The 19553-nt window shown below is 41.2% G+C and overlaps 1 protein-coding gene across 2 annotated transcripts; it reads right to left on the reverse strand.

Annotated features, from left to right (window-relative positions):
- Positions 1 to 881: 881 nt before the first annotated feature.
- On the reverse strand, positions 882 to 17830 carry AKIRIN2 (akirin 2). Of its 2 annotated transcripts, none has more exons than XM_041480348.1 (5): positions 17174 to 17830; positions 6471 to 6614; positions 5613 to 5747; positions 1874 to 1945; positions 882 to 1567 (listed from the first exon to the last, which is right to left on the reverse strand). In XM_041480348.1, exons 1-5 carry the CDS (start codon positions 17376 to 17378, stop codon positions 1557 to 1559), a joined length of 567 nt encoding a protein of 188 aa, XP_041336282.1. In that variant the 5' UTR covers positions 17379 to 17830; the 3' UTR covers positions 882 to 1556. The 2 variants fall into 2 exon arrangements, with proteins under 2 accessions (XP_041336282.1, XP_041336281.1); XM_041480347.1 differs by having other exon boundaries at positions 5613 to 5762; positions 17174 to 17827.
- Between the last annotated feature and the right edge of the window lie 1723 nt (positions 17831 to 19553).

Here is a 19553-nt window from a genome sequence, read left to right on the forward strand (position 1 = left end):
ATTCTGAAAATAAGAGTAGAAATAATCCAAATATTTAGGCAAGACAGGTTTCAGGGAAGTGAGCAGAAAATACTTGATACTGTGGCAATGTGTCCAATTCTGAACCTTCAATCTCACTCCTAAGTGAAAGAGTTCACCAAAACAGCTGAGCTCATCACAAGGTTTCTCTGATACCATAAGTAAGCATCAGCTAATTACCAAGTTCATCTACCCGCTTCAACTCAAACTACCCTGTTAATGAGATGGGACATAGATCTATCACAGAGCAGACTTCCCTTTAACCAGAAGCTGACTGTAAGTGAGAGAAGACAGCAGTTTATAATCAAATTATTACTTTGGTAGCAATACTTCCACCCCACAACACACAGATCTAGACTTGCCATGTAGGAAATTTGCAGTGATTCAGAGACCCAGCACTGCCCAGACAGCAGCCAGCAGCAGCCTCTCAACACCTGAATGCATCCAACAAGGCTCTCAACCCTTAACAGGCATTACACACCTTCAGCTCTTGCAACAGCTACACTGTTCCAGCTTGCAGTACTTGCACCTGCTCTATCTCATTAACAGATTTCCTTCAATGTGTCACTGAAATCTGAAGGAAGGCAAGTGCAGCTGCTGTTCGAGTCAGCTGCAGCAAGTTACATCACCACTTTTGTGTCCATTCTGTACCAAACATGCTTCCTCAACATGAAACACTACAGCCGATTAAGGAAGATTTCTCTGCCTCTGAAGAATGACCTGAGATTTTAATCCACCTCCTTCTCCTGATCTAAAACTGACCCACCCACTATTGCTAGTAAATAAAGTTTTCATTTAAACACTCAGATTTAAGTTTATTCATACACAGCAAAAGTTCCACCTGCATATTAAAAACAAACAGATTAGAAGTAAATGTTTTATTCTTCCAACTAAATTCCAGTACTACAAGGGCAGTAAAACAATGATACACTGAAAAATTGCAGCAATAAACATTTGTTAAAGACTGATAGAATAAATAAAAACTACAAAAATGAGAAATCATATAAACCCATTCTTAACCCCCAAAAAAGTCATGGAATACAGAAATGCCCTCCTTCACTATTTCACAGGCAGTACTGTGGGCTATTTGCTTAAAATTGTCCTGGGATTACATTCTAACTTAACTGTGATTACAGCTCTGTTGTAGTGCACAGTTATGAAAACCACACTAACTTCAGTCAGAAGTGTCATTCTACATTTTTATTTACACAACCAGTGAAGGGCAACTTCTAGAACACCAGCTTTAATCCTTTACTTTTTCAAACTTATTAACATAAGAAGCCAAATCGTAATGATACAGCAAATGAGGCCACTGGTATTATTACAGGTAGCAAAGGTCCACATCCAGGTGGTACTGACATCAGGGAGCACTCCAAAACCAGTTGCTGCATAAGAGTGGTTGCCACTGACAAAAGCTTGAAATAACCTGTGTTCACAGGGGGGAAAAAATATGGCATTGCTGCAAGTCTTTACTGGGACAGCTTGCAACAATAAAACAGGGTGTATAGGGCAGCCCACATATGCAGAAAAAGTGTGATTCATGAAACATCTGGAAAGAGAGAAAAAAAAGAAGAGTTAAGGACAGCAGTAACAAGTATCAGCTCTGTGCAAACCTTCTATGGTAGTATCAAAACTAGTTTCAAAACTAAACTCCAGCATGCCATGGGAAACCAGATGTTTTAAACACAAACTGCATTTTCTCTCACACCTCCCTTTCAATCTCAATATTCCATATTCTCAATTTCGAGTATTTTACCTTGGGGCCTAGCAGCTTAACGGCAAACAATGGCCATTTAAATTATTGAACACTTGGTAATGCAATGCTGCTACAGGGACAGAAGAAAGAGATACTCACAACTGGCAGGCTGTTCTCCATATCGTCGCATGATCTGATCATGCGTGAACTTCACAAATGCGTCATATTGTTCTGCAAGGATGAAACATTGCAAGTATGAGTATTAAGTTTAAATCAAGCAGAAAAATACTCAGGGCTAATTTTTACACACAGAAATCATACAAGTTAAGCACACCCCAAACTAACAGTAGTTTTAAATAACTTAATACACTTCATAGCTGCCATTTGTTTTTTTATCCTTCAGAACAATGCAGCCAATGTCCCCTTAATTAAAAGACTCTCCCATACAAACTTCTGTAAATGAGAAAGATGGCAGTAAACTCAAAGAGAATTATGCTGCACATAACAAAGACCTCAATATACCTCACACCTGCTAAGTATCACACACTGTATTTTTGAAGAAATGGAATTTACAGATCCATAATGGAGGCAGAGTAGAAAACATGGCATAAAGGTCAGTGCTAGGGTTGGAAACATAATTTGTCTGCTCCTACCACTACCAGATGTAAGAAAATTAATTTTATGAAATGGAAACACAAAAGTACAGGAAACGGATTTGCTACAGAGTTAGAAATTGCATTTGCTGACTGCCAGAAAATCAAAAGCAAACAAGAAAATAAAAGGATGAAATCTAAGTGACTAACTTTTGAGCAATCCTAATCACAGAAGCAGCTACTATGGGAGACACATGGTTGACTGTGGACTGCATGAAAACAGTTACTGTGTCATCTGAAATGAAATTTTGATATAAAACACACTTGGTTTTGAACTAAGCATTGTTATCTTCCAGAAAGGTTATTCTTTCTATTCACACATACATACAAATACATTTGCAATATTTTATTCAGTTTTAATACTGCACTCATCAGGAGGATATCACCTTTCAGAATTAGGAAATTGAACAAGGAGAGTAATATCTACCAGATGCCGCTCCTCTCCATTCCCCTTCCTCCCTTGTGGAAAAATACATGTGCAGCAATGTGGGGTGTTCTTAGAAAAGGGCAAGGTCAAAGAAGGCAATCTTCAACCAAAAATGCAGTTAGATTTGTAGTAGTTCCTAGTCCCACAGGTTTGCCCCAATAAAGTCCCATCCTCTTGCAGGGATGAGCTTCACCTTTGAAGTAAACAGGGTATCAGTAATCAGCAAGCAGTGCAGCAGCAGCCCAAAGTACGGAGCAGACCCAAAGATCTAAGGACATTCATCCCTGACCAAGGGGGCCTGCGGTCACGGTGGCCAGCTCCCCTCTGCCCACAAGCAGGACCCGTTTCACTGCAGTTCTGACCAGCGGCTTTTCAGCAGCCATGCGAGGACTTCAGCCAAACAACAAAATAACACAAAGAGCACACTGAAGGATCTAGTGCACTGAAACCATTTAAAAAAGTAACACCAACCAGAATTTTCCCTAAAATTATGTATTAAAGGCCAGAATCAGACTTGCAAATGTTCTTCTATTAAGGCGGAAGTCAGCATACACAGCTGCTTTGTGACATCATCTTAGTTAGAACTATGGCTTTGCAATTTTTTTAAAAATCCAGTTACTAAAAATCCCGGTTCTTATGACATTCAGTTTCAGAAGTTAAGCAATCCAAAGGTAGGAGCAGCCTACAGTTAACTACTTGAGAATCGTTTAAGTGAATACTGCACAAATACTTACATCACTGTTTCACATACATCCTAACTATTTTAAGGTCAGGTGGCTAAATGACATGAGCACAAATAACAATTGCAATACTATAAAAGGCTGTTTTTCAGAGATTCTTTAAAACCTTTCAAGCTAGTATTTTGCTAAGGCTCTTGCAAAACCAAGTTTGCACTAACACAGCAGTTGCAGGTAACAGAGGCAGGGAGAGAAATCAAGGCATTACAATGATCTGAGTTTTCCATTTACCAAACATTTATTCTGCATGGAAAGCAACTCTGCTTGCAAAGAACATGGAAGAAAGAAAGAATAGGCAGTATCTGGCTAACTACCTACATGACAACTCTTGATTCAGAAAATACCCAAGATGCAAACATTCAGTTAAGTCACTTGAAAGAAGCTATTCAACTGAGATTTATTACGGAATTTCCAGTTACATTTCCTTTGACTTCACTTTTGTAACAAGGAGCATCACCTTACCACACAAAGTTTAGAAAAAGATATAACCATCCTGTCAGCAGACAACCATAGCTGGCCTTCCACGCAGGGAATTTCTAAATTCTTTTTCCAGTCTTTAAATTCTCGTATAATGTTGAAAATGTATTACTGGCTTAATATATGTGATGCAGTAACATGATCTTCCTAATTGCTCTTCTGGTGAGCATCATGGTAAGAACAAGTAAACCACAATTCCCAGATTGAATTCTATCTCCTCCCTTTCTCAAAACCAACCCCAACAATGCTCCTTTTGGGACTGAGAGACAGAGCACATGTAAGGAATGTGACAGAGGGGCTTCCTATTTGTAAAGAACTACAAGCTTGTACTCCAAAAATGTCTGGAACAAATGTAAATCTATCTGGTCTTCAAATGGTTATGAACCCTGCTGAATGAAATGAACTTAAGACAAGAAATGACCCAATTCCTAACATACATAAATTAGAAGAAAAAGTTCAATAGAGTCCTAATTCATCAGGCTGAAGCAGGTTAAAAAGAACAATACTGAAATGGAACACCAAGCTCAAAGCAGCAGAAGTACTCATGGTTTTAGTTATAGTTTTAAATAGATGTAGATTTAAGAGGGACATCGAACTATAGCAATTTCTTACACAGAAATGGCAGATCAGCAGGTGCAGAACATGAACAGGATCTCGGGTGCAGAGACAATACTATCACAGGCAACCCACAAGCCTGGTGACTCTCTGCATATGCATGCCTGTAATGGGTTTTAATCCCACCTGAAGAGACCTGCCAACTTTAATTCTGATATGTTTTCAGGTAGGAAGCAGAACAGCTGTACGTATTCAAAAGCACATCTGCAGAACAGTGTGCTCAGATTTTCATTTTCATCACACTAAATATTAAATTAGACTCCAAATCATACTGTGAAAGCACCTACCTCTGAATGCACAAGAATTTAGGTGCTCAAATACTAGCAAGAGGTTTAGAAGTAAAGGATCTCAAAAACTGAAGGAAGGTCATATTTACAATGCTGACATTAGCAAGATCTTTATGTAAAGATAAGCTGGCATCAGGTGCCAAGAACTTCAGCTGAGTTGTAAAATACAAGAATTCAACATGGAGCATCAGAAAAACAGTTGAACTGACTCAAGCAGATACCAAACACTGCTGGCAGCAGTGTAATGCTAAGTACTGGGAAGAGAAAGGAGAATCTTAGGTACTGTCATCCTGCCAAATTCCAGAAAAAGGAAGTCAGTTCCCAGGCAGGAAAAAAACAAAACAAAAAAAAACAGTCCTTCAAAAAGAGCTCTAAAGGCAGTCTTTCTGAAGGAAAAAAAAAAAAAAAAACCAAAAAAAACCCCAACCTGTCAATTCAGATAGAATAGCAAGAGAAAGTTCTAACTAAAATAAAACCACTGTCTTCACTGAGCAGTAATAACAAAGAGTCATACTTTCTATCCAAACCAGCATAGAAGGAAAAAACCTATCAAAGGGAGTAAACATCATTTTTTCTGTCATGTATGCAACCACATTCCTTCATCAAATTAGGTCAGAAATAAACATACACTGTAACAAAAATAAGAGAAGTTTTAAGCTTTCAAAATCACTCTGATGTATATTATTCTGAAATGTAAGATACCTGCAAGTTTTGTGGTCAAAATTTCTTCATACTCTTCACGGATTTTCTCTTCACGTTCTTTCAGCAAACGTTCACAGATCATTCCAACTTGTCTGAGAGTAAACAGGGGCTGTTCTTTTTTCAATGGTGATGATGCTGCAGATGAAGTACCTAAGAGTAAATATTTGGGCATACCAATTTACAGTTACAAGAAGATCAGAACCAGCTTTTCATAATCAGGTTTTTTCACACCTTTTACATTAAAGGAACTTTACAAAACATTTGAAGAAGATTTTCTCTGCTATTTAATCCTCCTAATTACTACTGAAGCAGAACTGGATGCTCAAAAAGGAAGACATCTGCAATGGACAACACACACAGCCATCAAAACCCCAAGAACATCACACAAACACTGTGAACACCATGTACATGGCAGTCGCCATGTACAATTTTAAGCTTCTATTTGATATAAAAATTACAGTACAGTATATTGGTGCCGAGACAGCTGCTTTGCAAAAGCCCATAACACTATCAGTGACACAGCAGGCAGGTTGGTCTCCTGAAACAAAGCCAGGGCTTTGTCCGACCAATTTTTAAAATGCAAAGCTGCCATCTTCCAGACCAATACTGCTATTGCCAAAAAAAGCAGCAGTAACTAGTGGGAATGTGTCAGAACACAACAGGTAACTGGGAGAACTATTTAATCAAATGGAATCTGACAGAATAACAGAATATAGCAGAATTACACGCAATTTATGGCCAAAAAACCAACAGTAACTGGTGAGAAGGTGCCATAAACCACCAAGTAACTAGAAAAAGTTGTTCACACAAGCAGAGTCTAAGAAAACACAGGAAAATTACACAGAATTATCTGAGTACCTGGCAAAGCTGGTCCAGTGAGGAGAAATGCATGTGGCTGTGCATCAGTAGAACAACAAGGATCTGTCTGCTGGAAGCTATTTTCTAAATGTCTTCTCTTCTGCATGCGTTTGTACTCCTGTTTTATGTTGTACAGAATTTGTTCTAAAAAGAGAAAACAAGGGAAAAAAAAAGAAAAAACTAAAATAATTATCTTCGCATTTCACCGATTTCGCTTGATTTCCACTCAAACAAAACATCAAATGCTGTAGATAAACAGCAGATGATAAAGGATAGACACACTCTTAAAACATGACCTGCAACAACAATGTCTTACCTAAGACATAAAACCATTAAACTAATTAAAAGAATGGTAACCCAGGCTGTTTTCACCAGGAGAACACTAGCAGAAATATTCTTATTTAAGGTCAAATATTGGCACCAGAGTACCACTAACAAAAAATCCCAGCATCCTAAAATTTAGGAATGATACAATGTGCATGGATAAAAATCTGACTATAAAACTTATACTGGTATTAATTATCTTCTCTTCATATATTTAATCTTTCACTCCCACACAGCATTTATCACTCAGAGTTAAGAGTAACAGGACACTCAAGAATAAAACATCCACATGAACTGCCATTCCTCTCTGTAGGCTGTCCTACAGGCAGCACAGTGAAGAGGAACACACAATTTAGACAGTATGCATTAAGCACCTATTGTTACAATATCAAAGGGTTGGAAACTGACAGGAAAAATACAAAAGCCTTCCACAACATTTTTGACAGTCTCAAATTTATCCAAATAAAATACAGTGGATGGATCAACAGTCTCTTTTAAAGGAGTATGGCAGTATGTAGTGCAGCTCTTGATTGCACTGAATGAAGTACAGCAAGTTACTTCAATAATCTCATCTCCACTGTACAATCATAAGGGAAAAACTAATCCTTGCAACAGGAACTACCAATCTTGTGTGCCTTCTCTCTGTAATTCCATATACCAAATGGCTCTCATCTGCAAGTGGCCTAACTGCATATCCTCTAGTAACGTAAAATATTCAAGAAAAAAAAGGAATTTTCTATTTTTTACATTCTTCCCATTAAAAAAATTCCAAAGATTCTCATCCTGTATGAGAACTCTTAAATGCTCAAATGCTTCAAGAAAAAATTACCTGCACAACTGGCTTCCAATAACACTTCCAGACTTTTTAGCAAGGACAACTCAAGTACACATAAATTCATGTGATCATGTCAGAGTTACAGAGGACTCCACTCAGACCATTCCTATTTCTGTCACATTCTACCAATACAATACCATGAAAACTTAAAGCAGAATTCCATGTTTGTAATCCATATGCTACTGAGATTCCATATCTGAACATTTCTAGTAAGGAACCATGCGATACAGGTAACTTCAGCTACCACCTTCTTCAGTCAGTGGCTGAAGCCTCTGCTAGACCAAGTGGAAGCAAACAATTCTCAGTTCAGATGTTTAAACACTGTCATGGTTCAATTCCATGAGTCAGTCTAGAGATTTCCAATTTATAAAGAAAGAAAACTGTTTTGAGTCAACAGGAGTGTCAGCAAAGGATTCTTGGATTTTGTCCATTGATTAAGGACTTGATAGCTTTTCAGTCCCAAGCCTGCAGCTGCAAAATTTTCAACTCTCTAATGGGAGGTCAGTAATATGGTTCAGAGAAGCAGCAAATGCAGAAGAGAGTAATAAAACAGTAATAAAAAAGCACAGCAGGAAAATTAAGAGAAGAAACCACAAGAAAGTGGTGTGGGGGGATGGAGGATTCATACTTTCTGTAGGACAAGATACAAACATTCCTGTACAGTACCAAAGTACATAAATCATGTTAAACCAAGATGCAGCCGGGCTTCCAGAATTAAAGAGAATCCCATGCAGAGCTGATCACACATCACTCAGAGAATGGCCTAACAATATTTACACTCAATGGCATTATGGTGGCAGAACAATACTTCTCCTCAAAATCAAGTGCTATTCTGGCTCCAGTGATACTGCATAATTCTGAATGGGAACAAAATTAGCCCACATGATCATCTGTCCTAAAGCATGTTTACACTACGAGAAACATGACTGCACATATTCACACTGCATTTGTATTAACTGAAGAACATAACAGACCATGACCATGACTACTTTGTCCTGGCCATACTTTCTGAACTCCATGTAAACTGCAAAAAAAAAAAAAAAAATCAGCCAAATTTCAGGTGTAACAACTTGAATAAAAATATTTTCTACAGTTCTCCTTTCATCTTTTGCAGAAACATTCTCAAACCACATAAACCACCAAAATCATTAAGGACAAAAAAAGTAAACAGACTCTGGTCAACTGATGAAACTGCAAGAGTTAAATCAATAATCACATGCCACATCTCCTTCAGTCCTAACAAAACCTAGGAATTAAACAAGGAATAATTTAGAGAAAATGTGAAAATACCAGCCAGGATAGAAGGAGCAAAAGCATGGAGGAGTGTGTGGGGGAACATGGAGAGGCAGAGAAATCAGGTGTGGACTTTGGGAAAACAGTAACAACTAGGATAGAAAATCAAGATTTGTGCAGCAAAGATACACGACTCTATTCTAAATTATACTTAATTGTGGACAAGAAGTCTCAATGATATTACAGCAATTTCATCTAATTCTAATTTGGCAACACTTTTAAAACTGCCACCTTCAAATCTTACCGTGAAAATCAAAAATCTCAAGAAACACTACTGACAGATCTGGGAGATCCCCACCCTGACAAAATCAAATTAACAGTTATCATTATATGACTGCAGCTGAAGGTACAGAACAAAGCAAAGTTTAAGAGAAAGGACTATTTAAACATGACACTGACTTACACTGCAAATTGCAAGGAGGAGAAAAAAAAAACCTGAAATGTTAAGCACTGACTGAACACTTGCTAAGCATGCCCATAACCTGGTTTGGTAAATGGTATTTCTCCATTCAGACTAACTTAGAAGACTTAAGGCACCACTGCTCAGCGCAGAGAATTGGACTGCAAGGCATCCTTAGTACCTTGCTGATATCAGGCAAGGAGACTGAATGATCTCATACTTCCCAATTTCCACCACTTATAAAAGAGATTAACCGTCAAAAAATGCAAGTTTAACACAGCAGCAAACTTTCACTGACATCTCACATGAATGATGAGACCAGGAATATTTCAAATAAAGCAGGCACATTTTTATAACAGCAAAGACTAAACAGACATTCTTATTAACCTACAGTAGCATAAAATCTCAGACTTAAAACTACTTCACTGTGAACTGAAATGTAAGCCTGCAAACATTTATGACTCATTTTAAATGAAAATCTGAATGCCAAATTAAAATAATCTAGTACTGTAAGAAAAACTGCTTAAGTGCACCAAGTTACTTCTCCCATTTACTATTCTGTTTTTTAATTCCACACAAATATATTAACAACATTTTTACAGCATCTCTGCACTTGCAAGAAGCCACAAAATATTAAGGTAGTGCAAACCAGGCAACTTCTGAACACCACCTATACAGCAGACATCTCTATCTGTAAAGAATTTTAAAACTCTGACCCAGTTAAACAAAGCTTAGAATAAGTAGATCCAACCTACTTTTTGCTTCCAAAACCTTCCTGCTTTTTCAAGTTCATTTTTTTAACTTCTCTGGCTTCCAATTAGTTCTGACTGTTCTTTCTGCAGTGCACAACTGACTTAAAATGTGCACTGAACTGGTGTCAAACACAGCACAGTTTTTTTTATGCGCCTCAGTGCAGAGGCCCAAACTGTCCTTTAAAACAATTACATGCATTTCAATTAACAAACTGTTTTATATACAAAAAACTTAAAATCTGAAAGTACACTCATTAAAGAAAATCTACTATCACCTTCTCTAAGACTATAAAACTTATCACCTTCTCTAAGACTATAAAATTTAAGTGAGAACTTGCATCACATATACCACAACTTATTAGATATTTTAAATAAAAGCTTTCATCCACCTTGAACATACAACTGAAGTTTAAATCAGGTATTGTACATCAGACAATTATTTGATCTGACATTACAAAAGGAACATATTTAATGTGATGCAATACACATCACTGTGGCCTATCCTCAGTTTCTTCGTAATATCAGTCTGCCCTCTGTGCTCAGTGGTTTTTACTGGTTAGAGATGCCTCTGAAGGCACAGAGCTATTTAACAGGAAACACCAGGCAGAGGTGCCGAAAGTGAAAATCAGACTTGAGAATATGGTGTAGCAGCAGAAAAAAGCCACACTGCTAACACACCAAAATGAATTATTAGTACTTCATAAATAGCATTTCAAATTCAACGTGACTATGAATCTCTACCAGTTACACAATAATCTGTTTTATGCCCCTCTTCTCCTTCAGGTTCAAGGCTAAGATCAAGAATGACAAATGAAAACTGCTATCGTCTCACCATAACCACCAAAGGCATCAGGGATTCAGTCAAATATACCAGAATACAATGAAATACATGGATACACTTTTTTTTATCCAGAGCTGTGTACTGAGAGCATAAAGTTGAGTACACAGGTTCTTTAAATTCTGCATTAAGATCTTTCAGAACCTGAGATGCCATTTGAAGAACAAAGATTTCCAAAGGAAGAGAGGATGAAATATGAACAGGGTAAATTAGACTTCAAGTTTGATGTCTGAAATATAATTGTCACACTAATGGATTGCAAAGCCAAATATTCATTTCCAAGGAGAGATGCAGTCTTCCCACTTTCTTTAATTCATGATAAGTCAAATTAGTATTTTTCAAAATTCTGCCATCTAATTACTTCACCCTGACCTGTAATTACCTACAAGTTTTATATAAAGGAAACAGCAGTTCAACTTTGAAAGTTTAAAAGGCAAACAATTATTTTCTTCATTTTAACAACTGCTTATCAACTATGAAGGTGCTGATTGCTTCACCTGAAGGACTTTCTTCTTTGGGTTTGATTTTTAAACTATCAATCTCTCATCACAATTCCTGACTTCTCTCATTTAGCTAAAGGAAAATTCAGCAAAACACACAGGAAGGTGACTCAGTGAGCTGAAATCAAATCAGCAGTCTTCCAGGCCTGAAATGGAACCTTTAGCTCAGGTTTCAGCTGGCAATGTTACCATTCAATGTATGCATTCAAACTTGAACCATGCCTGAGATTTCTTCTAAGTAATCGATCAAATGCTATCCTGATGTCAGTGGCATACATCTTTAGGGATTTCGGTTACTGTTAAAGCAAAATTGCTCCACTATCCTAGTTCAAATTAACATATAACATTTCCACTGGGCCTTTAACCTTATTCAACACCTAGATGATGTTACCACATTCCTACATTTGGTCTCCCCACCAGACTACTGACATACAAAGTTAATTTTAAGATGCCAGATTCCCCTAAAGGCAGCACTGCAGCAGAGCAATGGATAAAGGTATTCCTCAGTGTTTTTTTCTAATTAAACAGGGAACCCTGGCAAAGATTTACAATTACAACAATCCAAATATTCTTCTTACTCTCTTGCTTTGGTCTCAGATGTCAACCACTCCACTTATGCTTCTCAATTAGGCACGCTAAGAGGTTAGTAACAGAACGTGTACTTGTGGAAACCAGGCTCCCCCTCACAGGAGGATGCTCTAAGCCAGAGAGAAAACGCTGATAACGGGTATGTGCCGACACCTCATAGCCACTGGCTATAGCTACAGAAGGGACGCAAGCAGCTTGTCACAGACTGGGGCACAGAGCAGGCCACCTCAGGAGATCCAGTTACTCCAGGTTTCAGGCTGACAAAAGTTCTGGTTCTCCCATAAGCTGGATGTTCACATATGCATTAGCTCATTCCGCAAATATATTATTTCAGGAAGTCCCAGTTCACCCGATCAAGGGATTGAGGAATGAAAAATAAATCAAGCAATGCAAAATGTATTAGACACAGCAATTAGATCTTTCCCTTCACATAAAAAATTGTCACACTGCATTTCTCAGACTTGCCGTTGAAACAAAAAAAAAAAAAACGGCTTCAACACTTTATGACATCTACAACCAAGGGTATTTAACATTTATAGTCACCACAGGCATCTATACAGAAATTTCTCATATAAATTAAATTATGAAGTCCATGCAACCATTACGTGACTTTTTTTAAGGGGTGGGAATGTTTTGGTTTTTAAAATCCTAATGATTTCTGCAATACTGGAGCGTAATGAGAAACTTGGCATTTCTCTAAGACAATTTAGCAATAAATACACATGTGGGTAAGTTAACAAAACAGAAATCAAGCAGAAAGAGATGCAGCACTACTAATATGTCACATTCCAAAGCCACTGGATCTGTTCATTTAAAAGCCAAACCTATGCTTGGCCATTGCCTGACCAAGTTTCAGACAGAAGTAGTTCAGTGTGCTCAAGAGGGCAACTCAAAGGTCGTAGGAGGACAGCCCACAGGGAAGACTAAGAGTTCCTCCTATTCAGAAAGGTCAAAGACATTTTCTAACATTAACTTTGAAAAACTGTGTCAATTACATCAATCTCTTTCCAGACTTTTCTGTGAAGGAAAAAGGACATTCTAAACACAAATTTATCTACCTTCTGTTTGTCAAGAGTCCCTCACGAGAGGCCTGTTCTCAACAGCTTCACCCACTCCAGTTTTTAGTTTGCAAGATGAGTTAGTTGCTGGGGAAGTGTTGAAGCAGATGAATGTTTCAGATGGAGGAAAAACTGCATGTGCTGAAGTCGGTGGACTTTTAAATTATTTCATCCTTTTTGACTGCACAGAGGTCTCTCAAGTTAACCTCTGGTTTTAAGATGAAGTGTGGAAAAAAAACTTGCCATCTCAGTCTGTCTTCAGTGTTTCTATGTACCACGAATTAGGAGATTTAAATCCCAAAAATCAACATTATTTCTCCCTTCTGTCCCCCCAATTTCTTTCAACTGTATTTCCCACTGCAGCTTCAGTCTCAAAAATGTCCAGACATGCAGGCTTTCAACAACCAACCTGCCTATGAATTTAAAAAATTTAAGTGTAGTTTTTTATTTTTTTCTCCCCACTCCCAAACAATCTTTAATCTGGGTAAAACTGCAAGCAATGGTTCCAGAACATCCAACAGAGAAATACTGACAATATTTTCTCCTTTCACCCTTGAATTCATTTAACAGCTTTGAAACAGAAAAGCATCCTATGGACTTCACAGGAAACCCAACAAGTGTACGCATAACATACAGGCAGCATCCAGACCCAGGTGCAGTTATTTTGATTACACAGAACAGTCTCATTTATAGCTAGGACTTCTATGAAACCAAAATTCATCTGTAGTATTCAAGCAGTAGAAAGCTATTTAACAGGAGCCACTCTTTCAAAACTAAACCAGTTTTACTCCAGGCAGGTATTCTCTCCACTGCTCATAGTGAACACAGTTTTAAAAACATCATTCTACATGCAAATGGCGCTATTCGAAAATTAGCAAACACACTCATGAATATGGCTCAAGCCAGTAAGCACAATTCCACAGAAAGTACAGACTGTAAAGCCACAATTACATTTTGGCTGCCAAATTCACCGAGAAACTGGAAGTGACCTAACAGCTGTTCAAATAACCACAAAATATTAAAACACTCTTGTGAGAGATAGATTTCATCTTGAATAAGCCTATCCTCTCTCAAACAGACATTGGTTATTTGTCTATGACCACTCTACACAGACAGCTGTTTTCTCATCTGACTACTACACTGTATTCTCAGCTCCCCACGCAGCCCTCAATCAATCTACATTCTACCTCCAGATAATTCATTTCTGAAATGAGGAACGATGTGGTAAGAAGTCCTGGCGCTGATATGGTCTCCGCTGTGTGAAGTTAAACACTACCAGGTCAAAGTATCAGATAGCAGAAAAATGTTTAAGCATGAACTCAAAGTCTAAGCATCAGGTCCTTTATACCCAGAGCTCTGATTTCATATGAACATTAATTTTCATTACACAAAATTCAGACAGACGCTTTTTAAGTGCTGGAAATCTAAGGATTACACTAACAGGCAGAGAAAAGCCCAAGTCAAGTCAAATGAATGCTGGCTGTTAATAAATTTCCCAACACAAAAACTAACACAAAATGGTGACTTGGTAACACTTTTTAAATCGGACTGGAATTCTTTTCACACATACAGCAAGATTTATCTGACCCTAACGCAGACATCTGCATCAGAAATGATCATGTGAACTCATTTTAGAGTTAATGGAACGCAATATATATTTCTGCAGCACAATAGGCCTCAACCTAAGTCAGAGCCCTAGAATAAACCATCTGATTCTTCCAAGTGACTACCAGGAAAAATGCAAACTATTAGTTCACAGGTACATTTACAAAATTAGATGAATCACACACCTTTCCACAGGCCTCTTTAAAATTATGAGCTCTATTTTGCTTAGTGAGGGTCGAAATGAAATATGTACAATGTGACAATACCACCAAATTCAACTGAAATTTAAAGCTAAGCAAGCTGATTAACAGATGCATTTATACCAGCACGGTATAAACATTTTTTTTCTGTAACGGAAACCACAGAGGGAGCTTTTAAGCAAAACCCATGTAAACGTGAACAACTTATAAATGTTTCACGTTTTGCTTAAAAGTATTCAAGTGCTGTAGGAGACATTTTGATTTACTGTCATTCACTCTTCATTTTATTAAACACATTTTTTACACATAAAATACGCCCTTGTCCGTACATCAATCACCTTTTCACATGGATTACCACCTGCACCTCTGATTTTCTCAGGAGACAAAGAGGCCTGTATTTGGTCAACTTCAGTAACATTTCAGTTTTTAAGCCCTACAGAATGGTTAGAGTAGAAGCTTAGGTATTACCTCAAATACTGCTCTAGGCTGTCTCTTCTGAAAATTTTATTGATTTGCCTCCTTTCAGCAACACACATTTACTGGCCAGACAATATTTATGTTAAATATTCATAGCCTAAGCTCTCCAAACCCCAAAGAAATCAGAAGAAATCACTGCAAAGAAGCAATACTTATCCTCTAAAAGAATTAAATTAGGTCTGATTTTAAATATCTATTTCAAAGTACATGCAATGCCTCGCTGTACCAGGGAGTGCCATCCATCACAACTCTCATCCCAGACCGCTGACTCATTCAAGATCCTTTCCTAGAGGTTCAAAAAAATATCAAGGCACTGATGCCAAGTTTTACTCTGTATGCCCTCTATATTTCCTCCTTAGACATTTTTTATTATTTCATTAAAAGCCCTAAAAAAAATGTATTGTACTGTACCGTTTTCCGAACTAAGAATATTGAAACAAGGTACTGTCCTACGTGTAGATGGCAATTTGAACATTCAAACTTAGTGCCTGGTAACCTGGAGCCAACTTGCGTTATAAAAGGGAGTACCAAACACAACAGCGGAAGGAATTCTACTGCAACAACTGCAGAGGGCTTTTCCCTGCACACAAAGGACACGGGTACATCCATACCTCGGCGCTACAGCCGCTCATGGCCGCGAGCTGCACCGTCCCTGAGTGCACTGCTGGAAGCTGCCCGCTGGACTAAGCGTGGCACGGGCCAATCAATCCTTCGTGCCCAACCAAGATTCCTTCCTTTCTTCTCTCCCTACTCGCTGCTAAAAAGAACTCGAGTCGATTTTTAATTGACAACCATTACACAAGCAGACCTCGAGCTTTTAGGGCCGCCAGTTGACTCATCTCTCGCACCTTAAGAATGTAAAAGGGTTTCGTTCTTGCCCCGCGTCTCCCAGACGAGAGCAGGAGACCGCCCGATTCCATTTTATCTGCCCTAAAGGCAACTCTCACCCTTGCACACAACCGCTTTAAACACTCGGGTTTCCTAGGGAACTTTTAAGGATACCACAGAATGGGTTACCCGGGACGATAGCCCGTATTAAGGAGCTGGGAAGCGGGATTACCCCTTTGTTTTATTCGCTTTTGCCTTTTCCCACTGGCGTTTTGCGGGTGATGGATGACAGGCCGGCCTCCCCGCCCTGCCCCCCTCGCCCTCCCCCGATGTCTGAGCAACGGGAGGAGGTGCCGCCGCCTCGACCCACCGATAATGGCTGCGAGGAAGGGATCGACTGGGGCCCCGCCGACTCCCGACCCCAGCCCGGTCACACCCCTCCCTGTCCCCTGCCGCCCCCAGCGTTTCCGCAGCTCGACTCGCCCCTGCGGCTCTCTTTGCCACATCCAAGCACCCGTGGAACAAGGAGGGAAAAAAAAAAAAAAAAAAAAAAAAAAAAAAAAAAAGGAAGGAAAAAAAAAAAAGCCGGCCTTCTCCTTTCCTAGGATCGAGCTTCCCCCCAACAACACCCCCACGCCGCTCGGGTCCCTTTCTCCAGTCTCATCTCACTCCCCCGCCTTCACCGACCCCTTTCCTATGGCCACCCGCCCGCATCGGCTCAACCCGCCCCCCCTTCTTCCTCCCCGTCCCTCCTCCTCCTCCCCCTCCTCTACTGCTGCAAACGGCCATTTCTATTGTGTCTCTCGGTGCCAAGCCGAACAGGGATCGCCCCGGCCGCTGCCAGCCGCACAGCCCGGCAGAAAATGGCTGGAGGGGGACGCCAGACCCACCCAACCCCCCCCCTTCCTCCTCCTCCTCCCCGCTTCCCGGCCGCCTTCCCGGCCCCCTCCCTGCCGAAATACCCCCGGGGGGGCTGCCGGGCGCAAGGAGCGCCGCGTCCCTCACCTGTGGTGAGCCGGGAGGACACCTCTCCGAAGGGCGAGGGCTCCATGCGCAGGTATTTCTGCGGGGAGGAGGCAGCGGCGGCGAAGGAGGAGGAGGCGGCTGAGGCCGGGGCTGACAATGGCGCACATCGCCTTCGCTTCGGGGACGCCGGGCTCAAGAGAGGGTCGAAATCCAGAGTCCTTTTCAAAGTGGCGCCGCAAGCCATGGCGCGGAGCGGCCAAGGGGGCTCGGAGCGAGGGGCAGCGGTGGAGACAGCAGCAGCCGGCCCTGCCCAGAGGCGTCTTCCCCGCTGTCTGGAGTGGGCTGGGGGGGAGGGAAGGGAAAGGAGGGGGCGGCTGCGTCAGGGCCGCCTCCGCCGCCTCCCCGCCGGCCTCTCTCTAGGGAGCGGCCCCGGCAGCGGCAGCAGCAACCCCGGTTCAGTCCAGCTGGATCTCCGCTCTCCTCGCCCGCTCCGCCCTGCCCGGCCGGGACAAATTCCGCCCGCGGCCGGTGGCGGGATACGAGCAGTGCCGAGAGACGCGGTGCCGGTCCCAGGTGCGCGGTGCGGGACGGCCGATGCGGGGCGATGGCGATGGCAGGGCCCGGGCGGCGGCGATGGCGGCGGCGATGGCGCTCCCGGCCGTAACCCCCGCACCAGCAATATGGCGTCAACAACAACGCCGCCGGTTCAAACGCCAGCCCCCCCCGCCGCAGAGGCTCACGGGACTCGTGGTTTCCCCGCCCCGGCCCACGCCACTCAAAGGCAGGACGGCCGCTGGTGAGCTGGGACTACAGCTCCCGGCGTGCACCGCGCCGTCAGGGTAGGCTTCCGGGTTTTGGTTTAAATCCCCCCTGGGAGGGTGCGGGCTGGGGTGTGGATGGGGCCGGGGTGGGACCCTGGGGAAGGGCCGGCAGCTCCCCTTGGGACGCGGAGACACAAAAGGGGGGATGGTCCTGTCCTGCCTCCTGTTAGCGCAGGTGTCGAGCGGGCCGGGCGGCGGATGTACGTCCGCGTGGCGCTTGTCTGCATATGAAATCGGGGGCAAAGTGCGTTTAGTGGCCTCCATGGTGAGGGCAGAGCAGGGAGCGTGCGGGAGTCCGAGGTGACAGCTAAGGACACGCACGGAAAGGCCTCACGATGTCGGGATCCGTGTCACGGCGTAACCGAGTGGTTTCCTTGCAGTTGCATAAAGCACATTGTTGCTTAAGGCGGGTGGTGAGGGAAGAGGCTCAAAGAGCTATAAAGCTGCTGCTGGGAAGAGCTTGGCTCTTTCCTGTGCAGCTTCCTGATTGAAACAAACTGTGCTACAGGTCACCACAGTGGGAAAGCTAACAGAGCTTTATAACCCCCAAAATATATGTAACTTCTATGTTTTCTGTGTCTCATTTTGGTAATTTAACCATAAGCACAAAGATGTTGTCAAAGACAAACAAAGAAAGACAAAATTATGAGTATGCTATCATAAAGTTTTAACACTTTTTTTTTTATTGTGTTCTGAAGTGTAAGCTAGGCTTTCTCTAATGGCATTTAAAAAAAACCAAAAACCTTAGCATCCTTTGGAAGCAGGATTTGCTGTACATGTTTGGTGTGTGGCATGTATTGTTAATTAAGCCAGTCAGTCAAAACACCAGTCTGGTTGTGCTGCTCTTGGGGTAGCTGAGCTTTTAGGGGTGGGGTGACCTAGCAGAGCCTTCCTTCACAACAAATTATTTGTTTTCTGAGACAGATAACTTGTGACAGTGTTGGTTCAATTAGGTGAAGTTTACCTTCTGCTTGTCTGAGTCGCCTTGGCCTAAAATTAATACTGCAAAATTGCCAAATGAAACCTCTGCTGTGAGCTGTTCCTCTGAAGAGGAAGTACTTGGAGTGTTTCCTTGGAAAGAAGGATGCTGACAAGCCTTTCTAAAACTAAGACAAGTTCTGCTTCTCTGCAGCAAGACTCAGGAAATGTACTGATGTTATTACAGTGTTACAATTGTCCTACTATTAGTGTACTGGTATAACTACTTCTGTGGACACTTTTCTTTGGAATAATGCTGGCTGGTTTTCCATTCATTTAATTCTTCATTTCCCTAAGCATATAGCTTTCCCTGTGTTTGGGCACTGGTGTTAAATATTCTTACCAAGCACTTAACCCAGCAAGACTAAGGCAAAATTGTTCTTGCAGGCTTTGAATTAAGGGAACCCCAAGTGTCTCTCCGTGTGTGTATGATGTACCTGTTTAGTTTGGAGTGCTCTGTGCCCTGCTTCTGCCATCATTTGTATGCTGAGAAGTGCCTGTGTTTGGGTGTGGTAGTGGAAAAAAAAAAAGCTAAGTTTCAGAGTAACCAGTACTTCCTCACTGAAATTATTATTTTGGATATATATTCTACATTCAGCAGCAGAAGCAAGGATTTGGTG

The sequence above is a fragment of the Pyrgilauda ruficollis genome, unplaced genomic scaffold, assembly GCF_017590135.1.
Source record: "Pyrgilauda ruficollis isolate IOZ18807 unplaced genomic scaffold, ASM1759013v1 scaffold51, whole genome shotgun sequence".
In the NCBI taxonomy this organism is placed as follows: Eukaryota; Metazoa; Chordata; class Aves; order Passeriformes; family Passeridae; genus Pyrgilauda; species Pyrgilauda ruficollis.

Coding starts and splice junctions, on each gene's coding strand:
- AKIRIN2 (XM_041480347.1), bottom strand. CDS start 17,378: ATGGCTTGCGGCGCCACTTTGAAAAGGACTCTGGATTTCGACCCTCTC. Junction 6,615..17,173: donor GTCCTCCCGGCTCACCACAG/GTGAGGGACGCG, acceptor TTCTCTTTTTAG/AACAAATTCTGTACAACATA. Junction 5,763..6,470: donor CACTGGACCAGCTTTGCCAG/GTACTCAGATAA, acceptor ATTTACTCTTAG/GTACTTCATCTGCAGCATCA.